Source organism: Triticum dicoccoides, chromosome 5B (assembly GCF_002162155.2).
Source record: "Triticum dicoccoides isolate Atlit2015 ecotype Zavitan chromosome 5B, WEW_v2.0, whole genome shotgun sequence".
Lineage (NCBI taxonomy): Eukaryota > Viridiplantae > Streptophyta > Magnoliopsida > Poales > Poaceae > Triticum > Triticum dicoccoides.
The window spans coordinates 528821094-528832077 of record NC_041389.1 but is presented as its reverse complement, the minus strand read 5'-3'; the positions used below and the strand labels follow the sequence as shown (position 1 = coordinate 528832077).

Sequence of the window (10984 nt, the reverse complement as noted above, 5' to 3'; positions counted from 1 at the left end):
TGGCAAATCGGAAACGAGCTTGCATACTGGCAGTGCAGGCATGCGACCCGGCGAGCGGCGGACGCGTCACGTCCGGTGGCGAGATGGGACGGCCACGCCTCGTAGTCGAAGTCGCTCCCCCACGTCGCGTCGGAGTCGGAGCGCCACACCAGGCAGCGAGCGAATGATTGCGCCGTGGAACGTCGATGACAAGGCGTTGCGTGTGTGACAGATTTGCAGTAGAGGCGTATGATGTGGACCGTGCGGCCACGAGAGCACCGAGTGACAATTCAGCACGATGTTTTTTTTAAAAGACAGCTGAAGGCCCGAAAACCTCTGCCTGACAACAGGCGCACACGCACACGCACGCACCAGGTAACAACAACAGGCTTCGGCATGGACGCACAAATATTCCAGAGTCACTTCTCCATCCATCCATGTCTACAGGATCTAGGCGCCAAACGATAGCAGCAGCTGCTAATTAAGCGACGAAACCGCACGAGGCACTACAAGTAAACCGCACGCGACGCGTCCACCCAAAGACTACGAACGAGCCATGTCCCCATCGGCCATCGTCCACACATCAGGGAAGAAGTTGGTTGGCGGCGTCTTCTTATGTGGACAGGCACGAGGCGCTGTTGGCGTTGTTGCTGTTGTCGTCGCTGTATATGCTCTCGGCCATCTCCCAGATCTGCAGCACGTTGTCCTCCGCCACGCTGGCCACCACCCACTTCTCGCTGGGGTTCCACGACAGCTCCGAGATCTTGGCCGTGTGCCCGCCGTGGACGAAAAGCAGCTCCGGTGGCCCGTCGCCCGCGTCCTCGTCCGCCTGCTCCTCGCCGATCCTGAAGGTGATGGACAGCATATGACAAAATTCAGCCACAAATCGCACCGGAAGATAGCATATCTGTCAAGTCACAAAGCTCTCAAAGGCAGTCCAATGAGCAACCAGCTGCTCGTCTTTTGTCCAGATAGTGACCGTAGATGCATGTGTTAGCAATTTATTTACAGAGGCTAAAAAATTCAAGTTGCTTATAAGGTCATAGCAGCCATCTCTTTTTTTGTCAATCTTGGAAGGATTCATGAGTAACTATGAGCATGCCAGCAACAAACATCAGATGCAGCTGCAAATGTAAGATAGAATATGGGAGTACCTGCTAACGTCCCATATCATCACCCTTTTGTCTGCAGCATGGGATGCTAATACAGTCTCCATGTTTGGATTCCACTCAACCTGGAAAACCTCGCCCCTGCACGTGCAAATTGCGCAACACAACAACATCAGATGCGTCAGAGCATAGCAGCAAAACTGAAGAATAGCAGGTAGACTGACCAATAAGAAACATAGATAGAGTTGTCTCAATAAAGAGAAGAGAAGAACTGACTGCAGCAAATAGGTAAGAAGACGAAACAAAATATACATACTCATGGTTGTCGAAAGCATGCAAGCTTCTAGATAGTTTTCGCTGGTCAAACAGCTTAATAGTTCCATCACCAGATGCTGTAGCCAAGATCCATTCATTAAATGGATTGAAGGACAGAGAGTTAACCTGACAAAGTGATCATATACATCATGATGAGAATACTGAAATAAGGAACATATATTTACACAGAAACAAACTGTAGGTGCTAGCATAACCATTGATATTTTCTATTCACCATGCAGAGTCACATATTACCAAGATTTTGTCATTTTCTAACTCAAAGTCACAAACATGAAACAATCACACAAGCAAACTTCAGTACAGTAGCTACAATCACACAAGCAAACTGATGATGTACCAACTAAAAAAACCATCTGCTGGTGAAATTTTTGAAAGAAGCCAGACACAAGGAATAAGTATATCATTGCAACTTTAGAAAACATGCTTCACATACCACTCCGGTACATAAAGCAAAGGTCTTGCTTACTAAAAAAATGAGTATAGTGCAGCTATGTTCCCCTCGACACAGAAAAACATTTAGCTCAGTAGCTCTTGATCAAAGCATGCTAACTTCCTTTTAATGAGCACCTATAGGTTGTTCCTGTTTGTTCATATGCAAGTCCCACGTCATGAGCTTGCAGTCGTCACTAAGAGACCCAAATAGGTTTCATCTTTTTCAGTAAGGATGCTTCCACAAAGAAAAGGTCTTCCCACTATAGTAAAAGTTGAGCTTAGAAGAAACTGTAGTACTGCAGCTATACTCCACTCAGACACAGAAAAACATTTAGCTCAGCAAAAAAGTGAGTATAGAACAAACTGTAGTACTGCAGCTATGGCCCCCTCAACATAGAAAAACATTTAGCTCAACAACTATCAATTAAAGCATGCTTACTTCCTTTTGGTGCGCAACTATAGATTGTTCTGGTTTGTTCGTACGCAGGTCCCACATCATGAACTTGCAGTCATCGCCAACAGATCCAAATAGGTTTTCATCCTTAAGGTGCCAAGCAACATCTTCAACAACATCCTCATGAGCCTGCAAAAACATAAAATTTGACTAGATGTTTAACACTGCCAGCCTTGCTTACATACTCATGATTGTGAAGATTGTCATATCCAAAAATAAACACCCATGCCCTCTTATGTCGCATCTGTAAAACAGAACCATGCAATTGCGATTTTGGATTTTGGACAAGTAAGACAAGCACGGAAGTAATGAGGTAGCTTAAGAAATCATGATTGTGACATCATATCCAAAAAAAGTGGATCCAGGCATAACAGTTACACAAGTCCCGTTTCCACTTGTGGTCATGTTCACAGATGTATGTTTTTACTGACAACAGAAGCGTTGTCAAAAATAATATGACTAATAAGGATGGGGAGCTATGATGCTCCGGCTGGAGAATGGCTGATGGAAGTCATACTTCCATGCTGGGGTTCAGTTACTTTGGTATGCTTCTCAGTGTTCAGCTGATGCTGGTCTTTGTAATGAGCAAGTACTTTGTAATAATGGTTTCTGAACCTGTCGTTTAAGTTTAAGCTGCTGTAGTTGTTTTTTGAGTAAGCTCGGTACTGAACTGTATGGCTTGTGATTGGAGGCTGATCTGGGGTGAAGAAACTCATTTTATTTGAAAATAAGTAGGACTATAGCAATTTTAACATGCTAGCCAAATGATGCAATACTCAGCACCTACTTGCTTCAAAAAAGGAAAAGGTCTCCAGCCTCCACATTAATTTTTTAAAGGCATGTAGTCAACTGAGTAAGTCTTTTCAAATAATAGAAAATTGTGTTTTCACCATCCAGCTAAAACAGTATTTTTCATAGTATGAAAGCACTGCAAACAGCAAATAAATTTATTCAAGTCTAATCTTCATATTAAAGCACCATACAGAAGTGATGAATTATAGTGGCAACCAAGCCAATGGAGGATCTAGGATTTTGAAACAGGGTGTTCCACCTTACAAAAAAGTTGGATAACAAATATGGCATGCCAATGGACTAATTGATTTACCAATAGCACAATAGAAATAGATCAATTTGGGCATACAAATATATTAAAATTCTCAATAGTCTGAATTTTGCATCCTAATTGGACAATGTCACAATGGAGACAGAAAGGCCAAATGAATCAATAATCATAATTGGACAATGTCAAAACGCACACAGCAAACCCTAATTATAATGAATAATCAATAAAGAACTAAGATGTAATCAACAAGAAATTTTCAAATGGGACGCCATTGAGGTCTGAGGACAACCAAGCTGCGTCAGGCTGCTGGACAGTGGACTGCTAGTCGCTGCACACTGCCGGACACCGGGCTGCGGGCGGCTCCTGGCCTCCTGGGCATAAAGCGCCCGTCCGCTCAAGCCGCGGCGTTCGGAGACGGCCAGGAGGCAGGCGTCGAGTAGAGATCCGGAGCGCAGACCATAGAGGGAATCAGAGTTGGGAGTCAGGACGCGGTGCGGCTGTGCGTGCACGTGGGTCGGGACGAGTAGGCTGGCAAGTGCTTGGTAGGCTTTTATTATTTTTGTCCCACCCGTATGTATATATTAGACAGACTGACCCAAAATCCCAGGGTGGGCTCACCCTGTCCACCCCCCTGAACCAAGCTGATGGTATTCTATTTTAATTGCTTAATAAGAACTGTGAGACATTTGTCGAGATCATGCATTCTCATGTTATCGCGACGGTTGGTTAATCTGATGTCAGGAGAGACCACATCTTTGATTCCAAATGAAGTGTGACTTGATGAGTAATAACAGGAAGAACACATCTCTGGCCGGACACAAATTGCTATTTTATAAGTAAAATGACATAATAAACGTTTCTGGTGCAAGATTGATGTGCCTAGCCTGGTTAGCCTCCATATATGGAATAAACGAGTATATCAGGGGGTGTTTCAATATATTAGGTTTGCAGACAGTAGACAAAACGGTGAATGAAGTGGCGACTTCGACTAAATTTGCTCATCCATTCAGGGAGATTCAGTTGCATTTCATCATATTATCCTTTCACATATACTGGTCTGGGTATAGAAAACGAAGGACGGCATAATTTGTGGTTGATTTCTTGGCATTGTTACGACTTATGAGTTATGAGTTGAGTGCTTCGGGTATCCACAGGTCTTATGAAGGCAGAAGTGTTAACTTTGAGTAATTTGTAATAATGGTTTATGAAACTGTCATTTTAGTGATAGCTGCTCCCACGCAAAAACAAACAAACTTAGTGTTAGCTGCTGTAGTAATTTTTGAGTAAGCTAGGTCCTGAACTATAAGGCTTGTGGTTGGAGGGTGATCTGGGGCCAAGAAGCTCATTTCATTTGAAAGCAAAAAAGAAGTACGACTGTAGCAATATTAGCATTCTAGGCAAATGACGCAATGCTCATCAGCTACTTGCTAAAAAAGGAAAAAGGTCTCCAGCCTCTGCATTATTATTTTTGAAAGCAGGTACTCAACTCAGCATGTCTTTCTAAATAATAGAAAACTATGTTTTCTACCATCCAGCTGAAACATTAATTTTCCTAGTATGAAACCACGGCAAACAGCGAACAAGTTTATTTCAAGTTCAGTCTTCAAAATAGAGCACCATACAGAAGTGATGAATTGTGGTGGCAACCAAGGTGACGATATTTTGTTCTAATTGCTTAAGAGGAACCATGAGGCTTTTATTGTTATTATGTGCTCTCATGTTATCGCAATGGTTGGTTAACCTGATGTCAGAAGACAGCACTTCTTTGAGTCCAAATGAATCATGAATTGATGAATAATAACAGAAGGAGCACATCGTTTGCCCAACACAAATTGCTATTTAGAACATCAAATCAGACAAATCTTGTTGCCAATATGCCTGAAAAGTGAAGAAAAATAACATACAGAACGTTCCTGTGCAAGATTGATGTATCTAGCCTGCTTAGCCACCATATATGGAAGAATTGTGTGTATCAGAGGAAGTTCCAATATATCAGGTTTGTAGACACTGAATGTTATCATCCTTTCAGGACTTTCGGTTGGATTTCATTATATTATTATCTTTTCACATTCGGTGACCTCGACTGAATGTGCTCTGGGTAATGGAAAACGAAGGACAACATAATTTGTGGTAGGTTTCTTGCATTGTTATGACTGAGTCGAGTGCTTCGGGTATCCGCACTTCTTATGAAGGCAGAAGTGTTGATCACTTCTGCTTCCTACACTAGGATCACAGTATATACTACACTATTCGAAGGTTGCGAACCTAACACGCATAATACAATCATACATGGAAAACAAGATAAATGCGGGGAACAGGAAACGGCACAGGAGCATACGTCGGGACATTACCTCAAACACCTGCTGCGCGTCCAGAACCGGGGCTCCATTCCCGGCCTTGAGATCCCACAGGCAAATCTTCTTATCATACGAGCCGCTCAGCAGGAACCCCTCCTTCGTGGCGCTCCACGCCAGCCCATACCCCTCCGCGCCATGGCCCCTGAGCACGACATCCGCGCCGCCCTTCTCACCGTCCTCCCCGAGGTGGTACACGTGCACCTCATCGACGCAGGTCTTGGTGGCCACGGTGTACGGCCGCTGCGGCATGCACCGGGCGCGGTTGACCTCGCCCTGATGCGGCGCCGAGCGGCCGATGGACACGGACGGGGCCGGGACGGCGCGGTCCTCGGCGGCGGCCGCGGCGGCCAGGCGCGGCGGGAGCGGGAGCACGGCGTCGACGAGCATGAGGTGGTTGGCGGAGTCGTCGGAGGCGTGGGTGCCGAGGACGAGGCGGTGGGAGCGGGCGGAGGCCGGCGACCCCGAGGGGAGCCACTGGACGGTGAGCGAGGGCCACTCGAGCGGGTGGGACATGACGAGGTCGTAGAGCACCGGCGCGTTCTTCTTCCAGTTGAGGTACTCCTCCATCTCCATGGCGGCGGCCGCCGCTACGGCCTGGAAGGAGGAGCCGGAGCCGCCGTCCATTGCTGATTTACTCTGCGCGGGAAAGTGGAGAGTGGAGGCGGCCAACTGCTGCTCTCCCGCCAAAATGATCGGTGGGAGGAAGCCGAGGGTTTCAAGGCGAGGTTTTATTGCGGATTAGATGGGCTTGTTGGGCTGACAAGCCTGACTATATGCAAGTCATCAAGCCCAGATCTCTCTAAAAAGAAAGTCATCAAGCCCAGATTCACTCTAGGCCCAGGATCCCACTAAGAGGACCTCATCTGCCTAATAGCCCGGCTAGTCCACGAGCCTCTCCTCGCGTTGGATTCCTCGATCTGCCGCCGCCGCCGCCGCGATGATGCAGTCGCACATGCCGTCGCCGGCGAGGCTGGGGGTGACCGCCTCGTCGCCGTCGCTCCCGCCCAACCAGTCTCCCGCGAACCCCACCTCCTCGCCGCCGCAGCAGGCCAACCCGCCGCCCGCGAGCGCGGCCGCGTCCGCGGCCGGAGCCGCGGTCCCAACCCTAACCACCTCGCCGGCGCTGCTCCCGCTCCTGCCGCCGCTCCCGCGCGCGCAGTCGCTGCTCCACCTCATCTCATCCCTCGCCTCCAACCTCTTCGAGCTCGCGCCCAACCGCGCCGCCTGGATCTCGTCGTATCGGGGCTCGCTCCCCAACTTCCTCGCGTCGTCGTCGGCGTCCGCGGCGCCTACGCCGCTGCCGGCCCCGGTCTCCACCACCAAGGAGGCCATGTCGATGCTCACCTCCCTCCAGACGCAGCTCTTCGAGACCGTCGCCGAGCTGCAGGAGACCCTCGACCTGCAGGACGCGCGCGCCAAGCTCGCTCGCGAGGCGCGCGCCAAGGACGCTTCGCTGCTCGCCTTCGCGAAGAAGCTGCGTGAGGCCCACCACGTGCTCGACCGCCTCGTCGACGACTACGCCGACTACCGCCGCGATCCCAAGCGCCCGCGCGGCGCTGCCGCTGTCGACGAGCCCGAGCCGGTGTTGCACGGCGACTTCGGCGCGTCCCTCCACTCCAAGCTCAAGCTGGACGACATCTTGACCTATGCGCATCGCATAAGCTACACGACCTTTGCGCCGCCGGAGCATGGTGCTGGGCTGCCTCTGAGGGGTGCATTGCCGCCTGCACCACAGGATAACGAGCTGCGGATGTCGCAGCTGTATCAGTTTGCTGATTTGGATGTTGGGGTGCCCAAGAAACCCCTGGAAACAAAGGAGGGGGTCACAGCAGAGATGGAGTCCATGCCACTATTCGAGCTACCGGTGGAAGAGCCTCCACGGCCATCTATGCTACCAATCACAGTGCCACCAGGTTGGCAGAAAGGTTTGCCTGCTCTGCTTCCTGATATTCCAGTGCCGCCACCTGGATGGAAGCCTGGGGACCCGATCGAGCTTGGTGGCATCATTCCTGCTGTCAAGCCTGAGGAACAACGACCCAGTGTACCGATTCCTGTTGGGGTGCAGCCAATGGTGCCAAGGGCCCAAGAGCCAATACAGGTCGCAGCTGTGAACCTTGACATTATCAGTTCTAGCAGCGATGAGTACAGTAGCGACGTCGGGAGCTCAGATGAAGACGATGAGGACTAATGCTTTTGTAAGCTCGACCATTTCATCATTTGTGTGTTTCCATATCCAGTGTAGCTCATTTTAGTGTAAGCTTTGGCTAGTATTGTGTCATGTGCTTGTCTGTTTAAACTGCTGCAACAGAAAATCTATTCGAATAATAGATTTGACTTAAATTTGTGCTAGTTTAGTACAGCAGTCACTATATCACTTTCTGTGATCTAGTGATATGCACACTCGTGCGTATTCGAGAAAAAAATAGATCACTTTCTGTGATAAATACAGCCAGTCTAAATGTTCAATTTTCTTGACCTTTGTTCAAAAAGAAAAACTTCATTCACTATGAGGTTTGACTTAAACTTGTGCCAGTCTAGTATACCAGTCACTGGACCACTTGCTGTGATAAATACAGCCAATCTTGACTGTGTTCAGTTTCCTTAACCTTTGTAGTTCAAGACGTTCAGTTTACTTGACCTTTGTAGTTCAAGATGTTCAGTTCCCTTGACCTTTGCAACCATTGTTAACCCAAAACCTGGCTTCTATTACGGATGATAAATGTCATGAATTTAATGTTTTAGTTCATCATTGTAGGTTTCAGTTGTAATTGCCTGCTAGTGTAGTCGTTGTCTAAGTTTTTTTTTTTTGAGTAAATCATTCCGTGTTTATGGTGTGTGCACTTTGGACTTTGGAGTGATTGCCTTCGTTAATGGCGTGTTATCCCATTCCCATATGCCTAATATCATCCTTTACATGATTCCTCTCCATCTTTGATTGCTGTAATATATAGCGACTTCACATGGTTTATTATGCCGTTGTGCCCCCTAGTAGGGTGGGCATTTGGTTAAAGTGAAAGTTAGGTTCAGCTTATTTGAGATTTGGTTTTCTATAATCGGGGACTGAGATAACCACTGAAAATAGAAGGAAAAGTGGAAATATCAAAATACTAGGTGCAATCAAATGTAACCATGTAAAGCGCCGCTGGATAATAAATTGGGGTGGTGGTAAAGTTTGCCTTCTGTTATAAACGTCAAACACTTCTAAAAATATATGCAAGATAATTTCCCTTTCAGCTGGCAAATGCGTTAAATGCATGTACCCATCAGCACTCGGTATCTCTGTGTTCTTGACATACAAAAACTATGCGTGTGTGAAATCTTGAAGTAAAATACCCCCTCCGTAAAGAAATATAAGAGCGTTTAGGTCACTACTTTAGTGATCTAAACGCTCTTATATTTCTTTACTTAGGGAGTACCAGTCATTTTTATTTTCTTTCCAGTAAAAAATATCTTGAAGTAAAATGGCTTATATTGTGTTACGATTGTTTGTAAAGATCTAGGAGCAGTTGGCCACCTGCACAATATGCTCGCTATCTCTGTAGCAATACAAAATTAAACCGAACAACTTCTGATTAAACTGACTTACATTGAACTGGATTACAAGTTTTGTTTGCACATCAGAAGTCTTGCAGTAACTATATAATCCCTCCGTCCCGAATTACTTGTCTTAGATTTGTCTAGATACAGATGTATCTAGAAACGACGGAGGTAATAGAATGGAAGATGGTAAGAATATTTCTATATTAACAAATATGATCATATGTGAACTTGATATGTTTTGTTTGTGCCAATACGCTGCTACACACCATAGATTTATATCATATCCATAAAGCGTATGGACCTCAACTGAATAGCGCCTCCGCTGAATAGTACCTCCAATACTTCAGTTACTTAACACTTGCATACTGGAAAGATGCACGAGAAACTTGCCTTTTATTGTCAGCTACTCTTTCAAAGCATCTCCAATTTGCATGTGGTTTATTGGAGTTTCCTTTGAGCATGAAACTCCAATGTGCTGAATTGAAGTGGTGCAAGGCTGCAAGCAATTGATATATCTCTTTTCCTGCCAGGGTTTGAGGTGTTTGCTTCTACTCCATCTTTGTCCTCTGATAACAACTGGTGGTCCACAACATTGATCGTTCTGTCTGGAACTGGAAGTGCCATTTGGACATGCTTGTAAAGGCCTAGAGCTTCTCCCCGTCTGTTGGTCAACAGTACCCCATAGCTGCCTGTACACATCACCTAGGATGAAACTTTGTTGCGCAAACCTTACTCTGCAAACATCATAATAAAAGAATTAGAAGCACTGAACATGTTTACAAGCTGAAGACAGTTGTTAAAACGTACTTACATGATGGGGTGTACGTCATATCTCCGCGCGCGCTGGAGCAGCATAGCCAATTGTTCCACTTATTGTAAGCCCAGCCACTTGATTTCTCTAAACAGCCGCTTGATTCTTTATGCATGTATACCTGGAGCAACCATGTCACACTATCAAGGAGAATGTTGCTTGGCTTGAGATCACAGTGAATAATTGGCAATGGCATGTGTTGGTGAAGATACTCAAGTGCAGATGCCACATCGATGGCGATGCTGAGCCTTCCGATGAGATTTAGCACCTTGTCTTATCATTTTCCTCGGGAAACGTTTAGAGCCGGTGCGCAGGCCGAAGCGCTCGGCCGGACGCACGCCAGCCATGAGATCCTCCACGATCGTGCGTCGCCCACTTCCGCCGAACCAACCTTTTTTTTTTCCTTACGGGCCCGCAATCACTTCTTATCCATTCACACATTTTTCTCGCTTTCCCACCATGGCCTTCGTCTTCCTCACGCTCTCCCGCAAACAGCCCGCGCTCCTCCGCCATGGCCCTCGTCGGCCCTAGCTCCGCCCACCCTTGAGGACCCTCACCAAAGCTGCTCTATCCCTAAGCACGCACACCCTTATGCATCCCTGCTCCATTTGTTGCCTGTGCTGGGCGGGAAACGGCTGCGTGCAACCATGGTTGCTACAAACGACGAGCTCGGGCGACACTGGTGCACGGCCGGCGAGAAACTGATTCAACTGACGTCGCGAGGGGGGGTGTTGTGACCGTTGATGTGAGATGCTGGAACAGGCGACAAGGAGCTGCTACCCGCAGCAGAATTTGATACAACCAAATACAGCGAGAGCATGACCCACGAAAGGCGGCGACATAGTTTTTGATGCAAACTTCACCGTTTTTGCTACTACCGATGTCTGCAATTGCTACCACTTT

At 47.2% G+C, this 10984-nt stretch overlaps 2 protein-coding genes across 2 annotated transcripts; one reads left to right on the top strand and one right to left on the bottom strand.

Moving 5' to 3' along the window:
- Positions 1–268: 268 nt before the first annotated feature.
- Positions 269–6428, bottom strand: LOC119311368 (histone-binding protein MSI1-like). The gene is made up of 5 exons (XM_037587008.1): positions 5725–6428; positions 2296–2439; positions 1405–1529; positions 1134–1229; positions 269–824 (listed from the first exon to the last, which is right to left on the bottom strand). Exons 1-5 carry the CDS (start codon positions 6352–6354, stop codon positions 593–595), a joined length of 1227 nt encoding a protein of 408 aa, XP_037442905.1. The 5' UTR covers positions 6355–6428; the 3' UTR covers positions 269–592.
- Positions 6429–6628: 200 nt separating this feature from the next.
- Positions 6629–10249, top strand: LOC119311367 (mediator of RNA polymerase II transcription subunit 4-like). The gene is made up of 2 exons (XM_037587007.1): positions 6629–7925; positions 9801–10249. The coding sequence occupies exon 1, from the start codon at positions 6668–6670 to the stop codon at positions 7916–7918; it is 1251 nt and encodes a 416-aa protein (XP_037442904.1). The 5' UTR covers positions 6629–6667; the 3' UTR covers positions 7919–7925; positions 9801–10249.
- The last annotated feature ends 735 nt before the right edge of the window (positions 10250–10984 follow it).